At 35.7% G+C, this 18,811-nt stretch overlaps 1 protein-coding gene and 1 pseudogene across 1 annotated transcript; both read left to right on the top strand.

Annotated features, from left to right (window-relative positions):
• Positions 1–600: 600 nt before the first annotated feature.
• On the top strand, positions 601–5,540 carry LOC114760199 (protein SMG7-like; annotated as a pseudogene).
• An 8,699-nt stretch (positions 5,541–14,239) lies between these two features.
• On the top strand, positions 14,240–15,286 carry LOC114760196 (uncharacterized). Its single transcript, XM_028949459.1, has one exon. It carries the CDS (start codon positions 14,240–14,242, stop codon positions 15,284–15,286), a length of 1,047 nt encoding a protein of 348 aa, XP_028805292.1.
• Positions 15,287–18,811: the final 3,525 nt, after the last annotated feature.

The following is an 18,811-nucleotide window of genomic DNA, read 5'->3' as shown; positions in this document are numbered from 1 at the left end:
GGTCTAGACTCTAGAGTGTGTGCATCTACCATCGTCTGCTAATCTGCTAAAACATCGGAACCATTGATATCATTCAGTTGCTATTTATTTAAGTATAGCTAGCAGAGAGATAGGCAAAATCATATCTCAGAGTGATTCTGGAATAAGATGGTTAGTGAAAGCAATTTCAAACCCAATGATACATTGATGCCTTCTGAGTGACTTTCTTGAAATAAAAGTTCATTATTTGAAGACTATGATAATGTACAGGAATTTGTTCAATAGGCATTATTGTAATAATATTTTTGTAACTTCTATTATGGTTTCAAAATCTCTGGCCTGGAACAATATGTGACATTAGTCTTTTTACCTTGGTTTAAAATTTACTGTCTTGTGTATTTCAATCATCATACTTTAGGTACATAATCATTTGATTCTTGTACTTTATTTATCAATTTATTGGCCTATCTTATAATGATTCATAATGTGGAAATAGGCTGTATGGATTCAGGATCTGCGACGCAGCATGAAAGCTATTCCTTTGTTTATGAGAAAGATGCCTTTTTTTTCATTTAATTAGACTGTAACTCATATATTATAGCTGAGATTTTCTCTAAATGTTTATTTTTATATTTACTGTAGCTTGAGTTCGGTCAACAAAATATAATGGATGATGATTGTACAGATGGATAAAATGTCTGCTCCTTCATCACGGGAGCGCGCACAACGCCTTTATGAGAAGGTATTTTGTATTTCTTCTTGGTCATTATTGACTGGTATACTTACAAGATAACCAAGCAGAGAATTATCTGTCTAGAGCTCACATTTTTAGCCTAGCAAACGTATTAGGAAATTTGACTTTTACTTACATGGTTTCTTGCAATTACGATTTTAAAGAATTTTGTCTCAATTGAAAAATCTGTACATATTTGCATTAAAAAATTTATTCATCAAAACTAAGACTAATCTTGTTATTAGTAAACTCCTGTGAAAACTATTTGCCATTAGGACTTTTGGATAATTTAGTGCTTTGTGGGCCTTTACCATACCCAGCCTTCATTGGCCATTGCCATAGTGGGTCATGTTGGCAAGACCCCCCCCCCCCCCCAATTTTTGTATATGCTCATTTAGGTGCCCTGAATATTTTTGGATTCCTAATCGTGGTGCTCTATTGTTTCTTGTATCTTTGTTGAATATGTTGGATTCTTAACAAAAATCATTTGAAAACATATTATTATACCGTTGTAGAGGCTTCACTCTCTTTGGGATTGATTAATTAACCAAACTAATGATTATAAAAACCTGCTTAAAAAATGAGTTTTCTTTGTTTCAAATTCACATTATTATGAAATACGTAACTTATGTTAATAAGCCTCACAACAAATGTTACAACTAACAGAAGAGATTGTCATCTTAATATACTGATTTGTCAATAACTCAGAATGTTGAATTGGAGAACAAGCGCCGGAGGTCAGCTCAGGCACGGATCCCATCAGATCCAAATGCCTGGCAACAAATGCGTGAGAACTATGAAGCTATAATTCTTGAGGACCATACCTTTGCTGAGCAGCACAATATTGAGTATGCCTTGTGGCAGTTGCATTACAAGCGGATTGAGGAGTTGAGGGCATACTTCAGTGCTGCTCTTTCTTCCACAAGCTCAAATTCCACACAGGGGATCAAAGCCCCTGCACGACCTGATAGGATAACTAAAATAAGGCTGCAGTTTAAGACCTTCCTTTCAGAAGCAACTGGATTTTACCATGATCTTATTATGAAAGTAAGAGCAAAGTATGGTCTTCCACTGGGGCACTTTGAGGATTCAGAAAATAGAATTGTCATGGAAAAGGATGAGAAGAAATCTGCAGAAATGAAGAAAGGTTAGTATCGTGTCACAGGTGTCTGATATATTTGGGTGACCTTGCTCGGTACAAAGGACTGTATGGTGAAGGTGACTCTGTAAATCGCGAGTTCGGAGCAGCTTCTAGTTACTACTTACAAGCTGCATCTCTTTGTCCATCAAGTGGGAATCCCCACCATCAGGTTTTGCCGTTTCATCATTTGTTCTTATTTATTTGTCTGTTTATATCTCACTTTTTCTGAATTGATGATCGTGGTAATTATACTCCAGTTTAATAAATTTGTTCTTTTCAGCTTGCTCTGTTGGCTTCATATTTGGGGATGAGCTAGTTACTATCTATCGGTATTTCCGGAGTTTGGCTGTGGAGAGTCCGTTTACAACTGCCAGAGAGAATTTGATTGTTGCATTTGAGAAGGTATTTCAAATGTGATGTTGATTGTGAGATATCCTTTTATCATGAAAATATCTAATATCTTGAGAATTTCTCCATTCCTATTTTCTGTTGTACTATTTAACTCTGACATTCTTGTATATTGATGGTTTGAATGCTGAAGTATTTTTGTGATATTCAAATTCAGCTATTCGAACCTCTCTTACTGTTTGATACTGAACCTAACAGCACTACGAAATGGCAAGTTGAAGTAATGTAAATATCTGGTGGTCTAGGGGAAGGCATAATGAGCCGTCCTTGATTTTCTTTATCTTCATTCTGGGGATCCTTTAAGTAATTGTCTTGTGTTATTTTAACTGGATATTCTTTTATAGAATCGTCAAAGCTACTCTCAGCTCCCTGGTGATGTCAGAGCTCTTGGAGTGAAGGAATCTTCTGGGAGGTTAACTGGGAAAGGAAGAGGAAAAGTGGAAACGAAAGTGGCTGTCAAGAGTAGTGTGTGTAGAAGCTAGTCCTGGAAAAGATGGAGCATCTAATATGCCGGAGAGATGCAAAAACTTCTGCACTAGATTTGTTCGTCTAAATGGAATCTTGTTCACACGTACAAGGTAATTATTCCCTGATTTTTTTTTTTCCCGCTTCTTTTGCACATCTCTGTTTGCATTATACTAAATAGTATCAATGCGTGCACTTTTTTCTTTTTTCACTTATTTGTCTCTTTTCCTTGTTGGTAGCCTTGAGACCTTCACTGAAGTTCTGTCTCTGGTTAGTGCTGGCCTGCGGGAGCTTCTGTCTGGAGGACAAAATGATGAACTGAATTTTGGCACAGACACCCTTGAAAATGGACTTGCAATTGTCAGAATTGTATCTATTCTTATTTTTACAGTTCATAATGTGAATAGAGAATCTGAAGGTCAAAGTTATGCTGAAATAGTGCAGCGTGCTGTTCTACTTCAGAATGCATTCACCGCAGCTTTTGAGCTGATGGGATACATTGTAGAAAGATGTGTACAGCTGTGTGAACCTTCCTCAAGTTATCTTCTACCAGGCATCTTGGTTTTTGTGGAATGGTTGGCCAGTTATCCAGATTTTGCTGCTGGCAGTGATGCAGATGAGAACAAACAATGGTCAGATCAAAATTTTGGCATCATTGTATATCCTTCTTGAACAAGCTACTTTCAGTTGGGCCAATAGCTGTTGAGGATGAGGAAGAAAATACTTGCTTTAATAACATGAGCAGGTATGAAGAAAGGAGAAACTGAAAACCGACTTGCTTGTGGGAGGATTTTGAGTTGAGGGGATTCCTTCCTATTCTTCCTGCACAAAACCATCCTGGATTCTCAAGGAAGCATTCCCTTGGAAGTGAGAGTGACAAGGAAAGAAAAGCTCGGGTCAAAAGGATTGTATCTGCTGGAAAGGCTTTAGCAAATGTTGTCAGGGTTAATCAGAATGTGATTCATTTTGACTTGAAGGGGAAGAAATTCGTAATTGGTGGGGAGCTTCAAACAGTTGATGATATTGTTTACCCCCACCTATTCAGGCATGCCTAATGCGGAAGAGCTGGTGCAGGAAAATCCAGCTGACAAAACAAAGGCAGGAACTGCACTGCCAAATCAGCATTACTATTTGGACGGAGATGAAGATGATGAAGTTATAGTTTTAAGCCTATAGTGTCTGAGAAGCCAGCTGAATGGTCATTTCAACATGGACAGCTCCTGAAGGCTTGGAACCTGTTCAGAAGGCTTCTGGTGGGGATAAAAAATTTCATGCAAACACTATTGCAAATCCGTTAAGTAATCTAAACTGTCAAAATGTTTTTGATGCAATTTGAGCATGCCTGTCTCTGCTGGTGGTATGTTGCCTCAATACCTTCAAACGGTTCAGCCACATTCTTCGAGGTGCTTAGAGGAAATTTCTCTTGCTAACAGTTTAAAAGATCTCACCTTCTTGGAGAATGGTCATGTGATGAAGCCTGATCTTCAGGAAGCTGCACGCATCCCCAATCATGGAGCACTTCTTGTTCCCACCCAACAACATTCTTTTAGTGCTGGCACTGCTGCTTTTTTTCATGGTCTCTCAAAAGCTCCAGAATCTGTAATACCATCCAAAGTTGATGCTGTTGCAACTTCTGGAATTTCAGTTGATAATGTGGCTGCGAATGCATCAACTGTGCAAGCTGGTTTAAGTAAAGCAGTTAGTCGGCCTGCTAGGCACCTGGACCGCCCCCTGGTTTTAGTGCCTTTCCTTCTAACCAAGCAAATAAAACTAATATTTCAGATTCAGTTGGTGGGAATCCGATGCTGGATAATTACAGTTGGTTGGATGGATATCAATTGCATTCATCAACCAAAGGATTGGGCTCTAATGGTCCTCTTACTTTCTCCCATTCAAATCCCCAGCAGGTCATTAACAATAACGGCTTGGGTGGGACAGTCAGCTTTCCCTTCCCTGGAAAACAAGTTCCACCTGTGCTGCCTCAGGGGGAGAAACAAAATGGTTGGCAAGATTATCACACTCCTGAACTCTCAAAAATTTATAGCCAGCAGCAGCAGCAGCCGCAGCCGCCGCAACAGTTCATTGCTGGAAATCAACAATTCACTCCACTCCCTGAGCAGTTTCAAGGACAGTCGACCTGGACAGGTCGTTACTTTGTGTGATGTCAGTATGAGAGTATGAATGGTATGCATCAACTATAAATTAATTGCTGCTTGCTTAAGACATGGCTGAAATCCTGTTTTGTGGTATCTAAACACAAACATGTTTGACTGACTTGTAGGTATTGTCAATGTTCTACTCATTGCTTATCCATCGTTAAGACTCCTCTGCTGCTATGTCATTGAATATTGTTGGAGTTTATTTGGCCTTGACTTGTTGCGGGCGCTTGGTACAAAGAAAGGTGAGTACTGATTCCTTCTTGAACTCTGATTTTTTTAACACGAATTATACAGCTTGAAAATTGCTGAGAGTTACATTTACACTCTTCTATTGTCCAATTGTGTGTTGATGTTTATGCTGTTCGAGCCTGGCAGCTGCTACCAGGATCCCAAAGAAGGGAATGTGATAGCACTCGTTGTTGCTTCTAAATCTGAATCCCTGAATGCATGCTTATTTAGGGTTTAGGGGTGAATCTACCTCTGCTTATTCAATTGTGCTCTTAAAATTATGTAGATTTGGCTGAGCTCTACTGCCCGAAGGAAGGATGACATGCAAGCATCTTTACAGTTCAATATTCATAAGAGTAAATGCCTTGTCTGGTTGAATGAATAGGTGTTAAATAAAGGATTATCCCAGTCATTTTGGGGCCTGTATCTCCAGGGATTACTGGTATGACAATGGTTTGTTCACTTCTCTGGTGGAAATGGCCATGATTCACCTATCAGAATTGTTGTTACCTTCATCTGGCTGCCCATGATATGTAGTGCTAACCCTTTATCCGGCCACAAAGCTTCAGACTATATAATAAAGGCCGGTAGGAGGAATAAACTGGGTGTCGTGGGAGTCAGAGTTGGATGTTGGTATATTAATGAACCTGGGGCTCAAGTGATCGAGTACACACGTGTTTGCTGGTGGCGTTTAGGGTATGATGAGTGTTATATGGCTCATTTTATCGTTTTTCTTCTCAAAGTTGAGATGTGAATAAAGAATTCTGTTGCGTGGTGGATATTTTATATATGTGTTATCTCCATCGTGGTAAGAAAGGAAGAATGTATTAAGGTATCCCCTTTATTTTGTGCAGTGTTCTATGTACAGGATCTGGAGGGGTATGACTTTAGTATTCCCTTTCTGGTGTTTAAAGGGATTTATATGTAGCACTTGGTTGCAATTTGCCTCTAGTCTATTATATGTTTGATACCTGGTTTTGAGTTTTAACCTGATTCTTGAATAAGGAATTTATCTACTTTTTTCTGGGTTGATCTACAATGTTGGTTTTGGGAGCTTGGTGCTCGTGTAATTTCTTTACAGAAATTTCAAATTGAAATCCCGTCATTGGGGGGGGGGGGGGAGAAGAATCTTGATGGGAATGAAAAGTCATATAGTTGTGTTTGCTGTTTGCATCCGTTCCACTTATCATTAATTTTAAAATTTTAATTTTTTAGTATGTGGATCATAATTAGAAAAGATGACTTTTCAAGTGAATAGTTATAACATGCATATCCTAGAATGTGAAAATTTTCAAATCTTTTTATTGTGCCACATTTTTCATTCGTGATGGTTGTTTTTTTTTTGGCCTTCAAATCGTGATGGTAGTGGAGTTACGAGCGTTGCTTTCACAGTAAAATGATGTTTAGAGTAGCTTTTCAACAGAGATTTTATAGTATACGAACTAAGTATACAAGAACGTAAAAATATTTTTTCAACTACTTTCATAGGTTTTTCAAACTCCCCAGGTAAACAAGCAAAAGATGCCTTGGAATATTCAAGCTATATATTTAGTACTCGCTCTGTTCCGTGATATAAGTACTGCAATCATCTGTAGGTGGCTAACAAACTGGATGCTGAATCGATATCTGTACTTGTATAAATTTAATATAAGAGTGTTTTTGGGAATGTATTGGTAAGGATCTCTTCCTTACGTGAACTTGTCATAACAATGGCTGGTTCTCATGCTGAAAAAGTAGTCTCCCAAAGACGATGAAAATGGCCCTTGACCGCTGGGGCTAGGCTATTCAATAATCACCAGAAATTAGTGACGCGGGCTCTCCGCGGCTAAGACTAGCAGCTAACGGGCACGTCCAACCGGCAGGAGATGCCTTTGAAAAGTATGGTGTAGCAAGCCGATGCGATATTGATTTCTTTCCTTCCCCTCTTTATGGATTTTAGGGTTTTTTGCCAGCTGATTTGAAAATAATGTGGGTCCGTGGACTCGCCGTCCTTTTCTTTCTTGTAAACATATTTAAAAGCAAACTACCACCTCCTAAATGAGGTCTTATAATTAAGAGCGGAGATAGTATATAGAATTTAGGTTACTTTCAGCAACCAATTTCTATGATCAACATCTATATTTTGAATCAATATTATTAAAATTTAAAATATATTGTCAAAATTCAACATTTCAATTTTTAACGTGTATAGATAATTTTTCAAGGAAACAAAAGCTAATAATAAGTATTTTTTAAATTGAATAATAATTTTTTAAAAAATTCACATCTTTTATGCAATTTTTTATATTATTCTCCACTTCCATAAAAGATTAATCGTTAGCCTGTGATAAAGAGGGAAAACAAAGCTCATATTATGATTGTCTACTCTTATCCCACTCTGCAAGAGCGTCAAAGATATATAATCATCATAATTCATGAATCCCTCCCTCCGCTCGGAACTTAATTCTTAATATAAAAATTAGTTTGGAATTAAATTTTTTAAAATATAATATCTCAATCTACTTTATTTTTAAAATTTACAATTCTTTTCTCAAAGTACATATTAAAAGGTTTTCATCAATGAGTGGTCCCAATACACATAATTAGATATAGTAGTTTGGAGAAAGCAACATACATTTGTTACAAATAACCAAATTGACTAATTTCTTAACATTTTCAAATTAATTGATGAATTTCTAGTGTCATGCCCTCTACTTTGTTAAAACTTTTGTTAAAACTAGGGTTAAAATACATCCAACACTCCAAAATATTTTCTCAGGTACATCCAACACCCTAAAATATTTTGTGGTGCATGCAACACCCTAGAGTATTTTTTTAGGTGCGTCTAGTACTATAAAGTATTTTTTGTTATATCCAGTACTTCAAAATATTTTTTTAGATGCGTCGAGCATCCAAAAATAACTTTTCGTGCACACTAAGACAAAAAAAATATATTTCAGGGTGTTGGACACACCTAAAAAATATTTTAGAGTATTGAATACACCACAAAACATTTCAAAGTGCTAGATGTACCTAAAAAATATTTCGAGATGCTGGATGTATCATAACCCTTAAAATTATTATGCGTCTTGTTCTATACATGCAAGCTGTGAAAAGTGTGAAAACCGATGAAAACTTTTCAGATTTGACAATTATTCTAGCGCATTATATTCAATATATGTGAAAAACTTGTTGAGCCATCTTTCACCACAAAATTTATCATCTAGGGTATCAGCGGGGCTTTTTTTTTTTTAATAACTCAGAATCAGAAGTAATAAGATTAAAGCCTTCTAAACAAGTGTGTTTCTTGAGATTTATACTCGTGCTCTTCTCCTTATAGAAATAAGACTACTTACTATCTCAACAATAACTTATTAGTGAAGTGCTTCTTTAGTTGTGTATAACATTTCTTTAGATATGTGCAAATGTCTTTTATTTTACATATAATTAAAGATATATTGCATATAATCAAACAAAAATTGTACTTCCTGAAAATAAGTTGCACCTGGGTATTTAAACGAATTTAAGTTACCTTTTTCACAATAAATTTTGCAATGTGAGATTTTTCAACAATTTTCCGTATGTAAAATCATATAACGTTCTCATGAACTTTAGATCGTGTATAAATAATCTTTGAACTTTCAACATTAGCGACTATGCAGATAACCACCAATTATAAATTTTAGGATTAATATGTAAATTTGTTAGGAAAGTTTTTATTCATAAGCACTAAATATCCAAAAATATGAATTAAGATGCGCCCAACACCCCGAACTATTTTTTTAAGTGCGTCCAGTATCTTAAAGTAATTCTTAATGCATCTAATGTCCCAACTAATTAAAACGGTGCGTTCATATCCTAATAAAAATGTTATCTTTGACCGTTAGCTTACTTACTCAGCTTAAAGTTGACTCAAAATCCAACATACCAAACACATAAGCATCTGATCAACCAAGACCGGAGTTTCATCTCTCTCGTTAACAGAGAACAGGGGAAGTAAGTGATGGAGCAGCAAAAGCCACGGCTACGAAGCGGCCAAGACACAGTGGAAGGAAGAACGAGTTTTTTTAACGTAAAAGAAGAAATCATAGCAGAAGACGACACGATGCAGAGATCATATTTGAGTTTACCTACAGGGGAAGCAACGCCGGTCGACGATTGCTTCTGAGCTTTTGCACGAACAGAGAGCTTTGTAATGTGTAAATCAATGATTTGGGCTCTGCCATAGCTGCCCGATAAACAACACTGGAACTAGAGCGTTAGATTTTTTGGTGTTTGAATATGGTTTCCTCTTTATGCACTAGAGCACTGGCCATTGGGTATGGAGTCTCCAGTGAAAATGTTCCATCTTTCTTCTTTGAGATGCCACATGCAATACCTGAGGTGTCTGAATTTCATCGGTCACCACCCAAATGAACGATGGCGAAACGAACAAGTTAGACCCACCAACGACGATGGGAAGCCTCCTCCGGGAAGAAATGCCAGGGATGACAAAGCTGACAAGCAAGGTCAATCGAGATTGTGGATTTTCTAGTACCAGTGGCACCCATTATGGCAATCAAAAGGAGGAAGAAAGATATCACCAAACGAGGAAAAAAAAAGAGGAGGAAGAAGAAGGAGAACTGAAGAAGGGGTCGTGATTGTAAAGAAGAACTGAGTATAGATGACCCTCATCTCTCTCCGATTCGAACGAAAAAGGCCAAAAGGGAGGAGAAGATTGAAATCGTCGACGATGAGGAGTCCATCATGAGGCAACTTAGTGACAGAGCAGCTACCACCAGAGCAGTGGCTACCATGGCGGTGAGCGATGGCCACTGCGATGGTAGGTGAGGTCCCACATCTGAACAGAGTAGAGACACGCATTCCCAAATATATGTTTATATTTGAAGAACAGAAGAACCAGTGTGCTTATATAACAGAAGAAATTATAGCAAAAACCGATAATGGATACTGCGCAGAGTGATGTTTGGCTATTTTCCTAATCCTAATTCATGAGTAAACCATGACTCAGCTAAAGTTCTCGGGAATTTTGTCACCAATGACGGGAAATTTAGGACATACGGCCGGATTATTTCCCACCAGCCGCTGAAACGCAGCCGCTTTTGCATGATTTGAGTCTGTTTTGGTCGGTAAATAGCTTCATGGGGAGCCCGTCGGGATTGTTGTCAGTAAGTGTAGTGTCTACTTATGTGATGTTTCATGTAAGATTTTTAGATCAACTTTAAACTGACTTGACAAGCTAACAGTCAAAGTTAACATTTCTATTAGCTTGGGATATGGACGCTCTGTTTTAATCAGTTTGGAACACTAGATGTACTGAAAATTAATTTAGGACACTAGACATACCTAAAAAAATAGTTCAGGATATTAGGTGTACCTTAATCCTAAAAGTATTCTTGAATGCAAATTTATTTTGAAATTTTAAAATAATATAAATTTTATCCCATTAACTATTAAAATAGCGATATTAATGTTTTCAGCGGTAAGAAACAACATTGTCATGATTTTAAATTTTTAAAACAAATTTGCATAAAAATATTTTTTAATGCTCAGCGTTCATGAGTAATCTAAGTTGGTTTAAAAAAAAAAACCGTGCAAGGACGCCACGTGTAATTTACCTAAATGGTAAAAAAAAAATAGAAAGAGAATAGATGAACAGTGACGGCACGACATTTATACCAAATCCAACGGTCAACTGTTGCATAGCGCATCACGGGACGCATACGGCAGCACCCAACTATTCGGTATTTGTCTAAAAAGTAAAACTTTAATAACTTCACAAGCAAGCAAGTCCAATGGCAACAACTACACACACTTGTAATTATTTCTCTTAGCAAATTGAAGCATGTGATCCAAACAAACAAGTTTTTATAGGAACTATTCGTCAAATTCAGATCAAATTTTCACAAAAATCATAGGGATCAAAACCAATCATTTATATTGCCGTGATTAAAATTAAAATTCGATTAAATTATAAGAATTTTCAATGATTATACCTCCAATCTTTAATATAAGATATTGTTTGATTTTTATTTTGGTCATAAATATAAGATAATCCATTTTATCTCTCATATTTATATATTTTTTTCTCAAGATAATCCTTCTAACAATGGTAATTCTAGCCAATACACTTGATTAACAAGGATATTTTAAGAAAGACAACACTTATTTATTACAAATAACTAATTTAACTTATTTTCTTAATTTCCTCAAATTAGTTAACTAACTCTTATAATTAGGACCGGGGGAGTATTAACCTTAAGTATGCAAAGAAAAAAAAAATATAACCATTAAAATTTATTTTGATTCTAAATGAAAAAAACATTAATTGTACAATATAATCAAAAGAAGTCGCGGTAGTTCCCATTTTAGCCATAGTATATCATCTTATTTTCTCTTTAAAATTGATATTGTCAATTCAGGGTAAATAAACACAAAATATGTTGGCTATAAATACTTTAAATAATTTAGTAATTTTTTTTATTCTTTTCAAATTAATTAATTGGGTCTTATATTAATAACAGGATGTAGTATTATGTTTTATGTTTTGAGATGATGAAACCAGCAACGCAAACCAATTAAAATTTTAACCTAATTTGGTGCCAACTCATTTTAGCCTAATGCGTGGCCAATTTTTTTTTTTTTCCCTGGTTCAAGATCTTAACTTCTTTATGGAATTCGTAAGATGTCCTATTAAAAAATTTAAATATGAATTATTATAAAATTTCATTTTTCCTAGGAAATAAATTTTTCCTAAAACTAATTATTTTTTCCAAACAAATATGTGAAAATAACTAATTACTCAACGTAGTTTTCTGATATTTGTTTTGTTGCATGAATAATAAAGTCATTTTTTAATCTTTTTTCCAAAACAGGAAGTTGGATCCATTAATGTCTGGGATCCACCACCTATATGAAATATCTCCTTTCATTTTAACATTCAACAACATGCCTTGTCGTTTTCTTTTTCTCAATAACTTCACATCATCAATATATTTTAATATCATATCATGTGGTGAATGTTACTATCCAAATCCATCATCCCTTAAGCATATATTACTTCTCAAATTTCATCAAATGGAAAACCTATGAAGTCTGTTATATTTTCAGTAAGTTTCATATCATGCTTACAAACATCCCTGATATTTAATTGATCTTTATTTTCAGTTTTTTTTTTTTAAAAATCCAATTACTTTTCTGCTTCTTATTATAGGAGCTATTGTGGGGGGGGGAATTCTTAATCCTTTTCTTTAATAATTTCAATGAGTATTCAATATACTTTTTTTTTTCCATATATGTCTATATTTGATAAGAATAGTGACTAGGGAGAAAATAAAAATTAGAGAAAACCATATTAGAGGTGCCTATACTTTCTTTCAAGTTTTATTTGGTATTTATGTTTTTTTTCTCTTAATTAAATTATTTAATTTTATTTTTTTAAGGAAAAGTTGCCTTATTAATATCAATTTTAGACTTGTCATTTTATAGTAAAAACGTGTCATTTTTAAATAAATTATGATCATTTTTAATTAATGCACATGTTGCTATTTGTTATGTACAAGGAAAAGTTACTTTGTTAATATCAAATTTAGACTTGTTATTTCTCAATTAAGACTTGTCATCCTCAGATAAATTGTTGTCACGAACTGGAGTCACAGTAAAAGAGTTAACTTATATTTTTGTTTGCATTATAAGGTTAAGAAATCTTTGATGGCCCAATGGCCATCCTTTTGTTAGTCCAAGTGGCCAAGGGGTTGTGGGATTCCCCGCCACTTTGAACCAATATTATCCTATTTAAAAAAAAAAAATCTTGTCACAAAAATCCTTCACCGGTGGCCACCACACCGGTGGTCGCGCCGGTGGCCAGAGGCGGTCGGCGGCCGCCGGAGGCCAGTCGCCGGCGGTGGTCGCCGGTCGCCAGCCACCGGTGAGGGGCTGGTTTTTTTTTTAAAAAAAAAGAACAAAGGGTATTTTTGTCATTTCACTGAATTTCAAATTCCAATTTGGGAAGGACTTCCCTATGGGTAATTACACTTCCTTAGCTTTCCAAATTGGCATTTCACATTTTGGAGCTTCTTTATCTATCATTTTCCCATTTTTTATTAATATTAGTTCTTATAACTTTGTTCTATTTGTTATGAATATAATATCTTTATGGATGTCCATGTATCTATCATTATCTCCCTTATCTCACAATATCTTCAGTAACTCCCATTATCCCCATTATCTGCAATTATCTTTATATCTGTAGATTCTATCAAAGATGTAAAGCCGTGCCTATAAATAGAGGCCATGTACAATGTATTCAGTACCCTATTGAATAGAAAGAGAAATACTCTCTCTTATTGATATTCTTTCTTCTCTGTTCTTCTTCTTTATTTACAACACGTTATCAGCACGAGGGCTCTAACAAAGGTATAATATTCCGATCTTATTATTATACATTATGTTTCATGATTTATTGTCTATCCTCTATACTTTTCTATACTCTCTACACTATGAGTATTTTTCTTTTTCTCCATTCTTTTCCTAAATGGCTTGAAGCTATATGGTTTAAATTTTTCTACTTTATGGCCAGAAGTCATAAAACTTTATTATTATTTCTTATGGCCAGAAGCCATAAAATTTTGTTTTGCTTCTTATGGCCAGAAGCCATAAAACTTTATTATTCTTTCTTATGGCCAGAAGCCATAAAACTTTGTTTTGCTTCTTATGGCCAGAAGCCATAAAACTTTGTTTCTACTTTATGGCCAGAAGCCATAAAACTTTATTATTTTTTCTTATGACCAGAAGCCATAAAATTTTATTATCCTTTCTTATGGCTAGAAGCCATAAAACTTTGTTATTCTTTCTTATGGCCAGAAGTCATAAAAACTTTATTTTATACTTTATGGTCAGAAGCTATAAAACTTTGTTTTCTTCCTTATGGCCAGAAGCCATAATTTTAATTTTCTAACATATGGCTAGAAGCCATATAATTTTTAACTCATGACCAGAAGTCATTCAAATTTTCTCTTCATTTGTTTTCTTTTGGTAATTTATAATTTTTCTTTTCTTTTATTTTCTTCTCATTAACGAAGAGCAATGTAATTTCCATACATGACAATTTTTTTTTTTAATATTATATTCTTTTGTGGTAGTGCCATCATGTCAAACCTTACAAAACTTGAGTTTGTGGCTCTTGACATTACTGGGAAGAATTACTTATCTTGGGTACTAGATGCGGAAATTCACCTAAATGCCAATGGTCTGGGAGACACAATTAAGGCAGAAAATAAGGCATCTAGTCAAGAAAAGGCTAAAGCTATGATCTTTTTACGCCATCATTTACATGAAGGATTAAAAATGGAATATTTGACCATTAAAGACCCACTCGTACTTTGGAACAATTTGAAAGAAAGGTATGACCACCAGAAAACTGTCATTCTCCCAAAAGCTCGTTATGAATGGATGCACTTGCGTCTACAAGATTTTAAATCTGTTAGTGAGTATAATTCTGCGATATTTAGAATCAGTTCTCAACTGAAATTATGTGGAGAAAAAGTCACTGATGAAGACATGTTGGAGAAAACATTCTCCACATTTCATGCATCCAATGTGCTCCTGCAGCAGCAATACCGTGAAAAAGGCTTCAAAAAGTATTCTGAACTTATTTCTTGCCTTCTTGTAGCTGAGCAAAATAATGAGCTTCTAATGAAAAATCATGAATCCCGTCCAACCGGCTCCACTCCATTCCCCGAAGCGAATGTAGTAGTAAATGGACCAACACGTGGTCGTGGACGAGGACATGGACGTGCACGAGGCCGTCGCATTGACCGTGGACGTGGTCGTGGTCATAATCGAGGTGGTTCAAATTCCTATTCAAAGAGGACAAAGAATGATGAGAATCGCAAGAGAAAAACTAGTGGAAGTAATAACCACTCTGAAGACTCGTGTTATCGTTGTGGTGGGAATGGTCATTGGTCACGTACTTGTCGTACACCGAAACATTTGGTTGACCTTTATCAAGAATCGCTTAAAAATAAAAGTAAAGGCAACGGCAAAATGCCAAGGGTAGAAACCAATTTTGTTGATGAAGAGGGCGATTCTGATTATGGCAACATGGATGTCACTCATTTGGATATTGCTGATTTCTTTGCTGATCCTAATGGAAAGATTGATCACCTGATTGGTGATGGGAATGTTCAACAATAAATTGTTTTAGTGAAGTTAAATTTCTATGATTTTTTTTTCCTTCTTTTTCATCTTCTTTTATAAAGTTTCTACTTTCAATGTTGTTATCTTTCCAAATTAATAAAATTACGAGTATTTTCCTTTTATTAATTTTGTTTCTTCCTCCCTCTCTTGACTATGTTCCTTGTAACGAAGAATGGCTCCTATTGACGTCAATCATGAAGATTTATGTCTTGTTGACAGTGCAACAACTCATACAATACTTAGAAATAAAAAGTATTTCTCTTCTTTGGTAATGCAAGAAGCCAACGTTCAGACTATATCTGGAAGTGCAAAACTGATTGAAGGCTCCGGAAGAGCCAATATATTGTTACCTGGAGGAACAATATTATACATTGATAGTGCATTTTACTCAACTAAGTCTAAAAGAAATTTGTTGAGTTTTAAGGATATCCGCAAGAATGGATACCATATCGAAACAACAATTGAGGAAAATCAAGAATATCTTGCTATTACAAAGTCAACCTCAGGTAAAAAATGCACACTAGAAAGATTGCCTGCATTTTCTTCTGGCTTGTACTATACAATTATTAGTACAATTGAAGTACACATCATTATAAACCAGAAGTTTGTAAATGATAACAAATTTAATGTTTGGCATGACCGGTTAGGCCATCCCGGGACAATTATGATGCGAAAAATAATTGAGAATTCATGTGGACATTCATTGAAAAGTCAACAAATACCACAATCCAATGTTTTCTCATGTAATGCATGTTCCAAGGGAAAGTTAATTGTTCGGCCATCACCAGGAAAACTAAAAAGTGAGCCTCTCACTTTTCTAGAACGCATACAGGGAGATATTTGTGGACCGATACATCCAGCATGCGGACCATTTAGATATTTTATGGTTCTAATTGATGCATCAACAAGATGGTCGCATGTCTGTTTATTATCTTCGCGTAACCTGGCGTTCGCAAGATTATTGGCTCAATTAATTAGATTAAGAGCACATTTCCCTGATTTTCCTATCAAGAAAATACGTCTTGATAATGCTGGTGAATTTACTTCACAAGCTTTCAATGATTATTGTATGTCTCTTGGGATTGATGTTGAACATCCTGTGGCTCATGTGCACACACAAAATGGACTTGCAGAATCATTAATCAAACGTTTACAATTAATTGCAAGACCATTACTTATGAGATCAAATCTCCCAATTTCTGCTTGGGGACATGCAATTTTGCATGCAGCAGTGTTAATTCGCATCAGGCCAACAAGTTATCTCAAGTCCTCCCCTTTACAAGTGGTTTTTGGTCATGAACCAAATATTTCCCATCTAAGAACCTTTGGATGTGCTGTACATGTTCCAATTGCTCCCCCACAACGTACCAAGATGGGGCCTCAAAGAAGGATGGGAATATATATTGGATATGAATCTCCCACTATAATAAAATATCTAGAACCCTCAACAGGAGATTTGTTCACAGCTCGATTTGCCGATTGTCATTTTGATGAGTCAGTTTTTCCAACAATGAGGGGAGAAAATAAGAAGTTGGAAAAGGACATTAGCTGGAAAGAATTATCACTGTCTCATCTTGATCCTCGCACAAAAGAATGTGAACTGGAAGTTCAAAAGATAGTCAATTTACAAAGTTTAGCAAATCAATTACCAGATGCATTTACTGACCCGAAGAGAGTAACAAAATCACATATTCCAGCTGTTAATGCTCCTATTAAAATTGATGTCCCTGATGGACAACCAATTGTGAATGATTCTAAAGCACGCATGAAGCGTGGCAGGCCCATCGGCTCCAAAGATAAAAATCCTCGAAAGAAAAAAGGAGTTAAAAGTATAGATGGCCTAGTCGAGAATAATTTAGAAAAGTTAGCAACTCCAGAAGAGTCATCAGACAACGCTAACGTCCCAATTCTCAGTGAAAGTCAGGTACCTGAAATATGTGAAAATGATGAGATCTCAATTAATTATGTTATGAATGGGATACGATGGGACCGAAGTGAAGTCGACGTTGATGATATTTTCTCTTATAATGTAGCGCTCGATGTGATGAATGATAATGAGGATCATGAGCCAAAGTCAATTAGTGAATGTAAACAAAGAAAGGATTGGCCAAAATGGAAAAATGCAATTGAGGCAGAATTAAAATCGCTAGAACAGCGAAAAGTTTTTGGACCAGTAGTCCTTACACCTGAAGATGTAAAACCGGTTGGATATAAATGGGTTTTTGTGCGAAAGAGAAATGAAAAGGGTGAAATCATAAGATACAAAGCACGACTCGTTGCTCAAGGATTTACACAAAGACCTGGTATCGATTTTGAAGAAACTTATTCACCAGTAGTGGATACAACTACTTTTCGATACTTGATTAGCCTCGCAGTAAATAAAGGGCTCAATTTACATCTAATGGATGTTGTTACAGCCTATCTGTATGGCTCACTTGACAATGACATTTATATGAGACTCCCTGAAGGGCTGAAATTGCCAGAAGCACACAATTCAAACTCTCGAGAACGATACTCAATTAAGTTAAACAAATCCCTATATGGATTAAAGCAATCAGGGCGAATGTGGTATAACAGGCTTAGTGAGTATCTATTGAGGGAAGGATATAAAAATGATGCAATATGCCCATGTATTTTTATGAAAAGATCAGGAAATGAGTTCGTTATAATCGCTGTGTATGTTGATGATATAAATATTATTGGAACTCCTGAAGAGCTTGAAAAGGCAGTGAATTGCCTAAAGAAAGAATTTGAAATAAAGGATCTAGGAAGAACAAAATTTTGCCTTGGATTACAAATTGAGTATTTGAAAAATGGAATTTTTGTATATCAAGAAACTTATACAAAAAGGATCCTAGAACGTTTTTATATGGATAAATCACATCCATTATGTACTCCAATGGTTGTAAGATTTTTGGAGGTGGATAAGGACCCTTTTAGACCTCGAGAAATCGGGGAAAAAGGTGATGAAGAGCTACTTGGTCCAGAAGTACCATATCTTAGTGCAATTGGAGCACTAATGTATCTTGCTAATCATACACGACCTGATATATCATTTGCAGTCAACTTACTAGCAAGATATAGTTCTTCACCAACACGAAGGCATTGGAATGGAGTTAAACATATCCTTCGTTATCTTAAGGGTACAATGGATATGGGATTATTTTATTCGAATGCATCCAAGACCGATCTTGTTGGCTATGCAGATGCTGGATTTCAGTCTGACCCACATGTTGGTAAATCACAAACTGGCTATGTATTCACATGTGGCGGTACAGCCATTTCATGGCGATCTATGAAACAAACTATATCAGCCACATCATCTAACCATGCGGAGATTCTAGCAATGCATGAAACAAGTCGAGAATGTGTATGGTTAAGGTCCTTAATACATCACATACGAACTACTTGTGGCTTGTCTTCTGGTAAAATGATCCCAACAATACTGTACGAAGATAATACTGCATGTATTACCCAACTAAAAGAAGGGTATATCAAAGGAGACAGAACAAAGCATATCTC

The sequence above is a fragment of the Neltuma alba genome, unplaced genomic scaffold, assembly GCF_004799145.2.
Source record: "Neltuma alba isolate B1F8T4 unplaced genomic scaffold, ASM479914v2 tig00010946_pilon, whole genome shotgun sequence".
Classification (NCBI taxonomy): domain Eukaryota; kingdom Viridiplantae; phylum Streptophyta; class Magnoliopsida; order Fabales; family Fabaceae; genus Neltuma; species Neltuma alba.
This window is presented reverse-complemented; position numbering and strand designations above follow the sequence as displayed.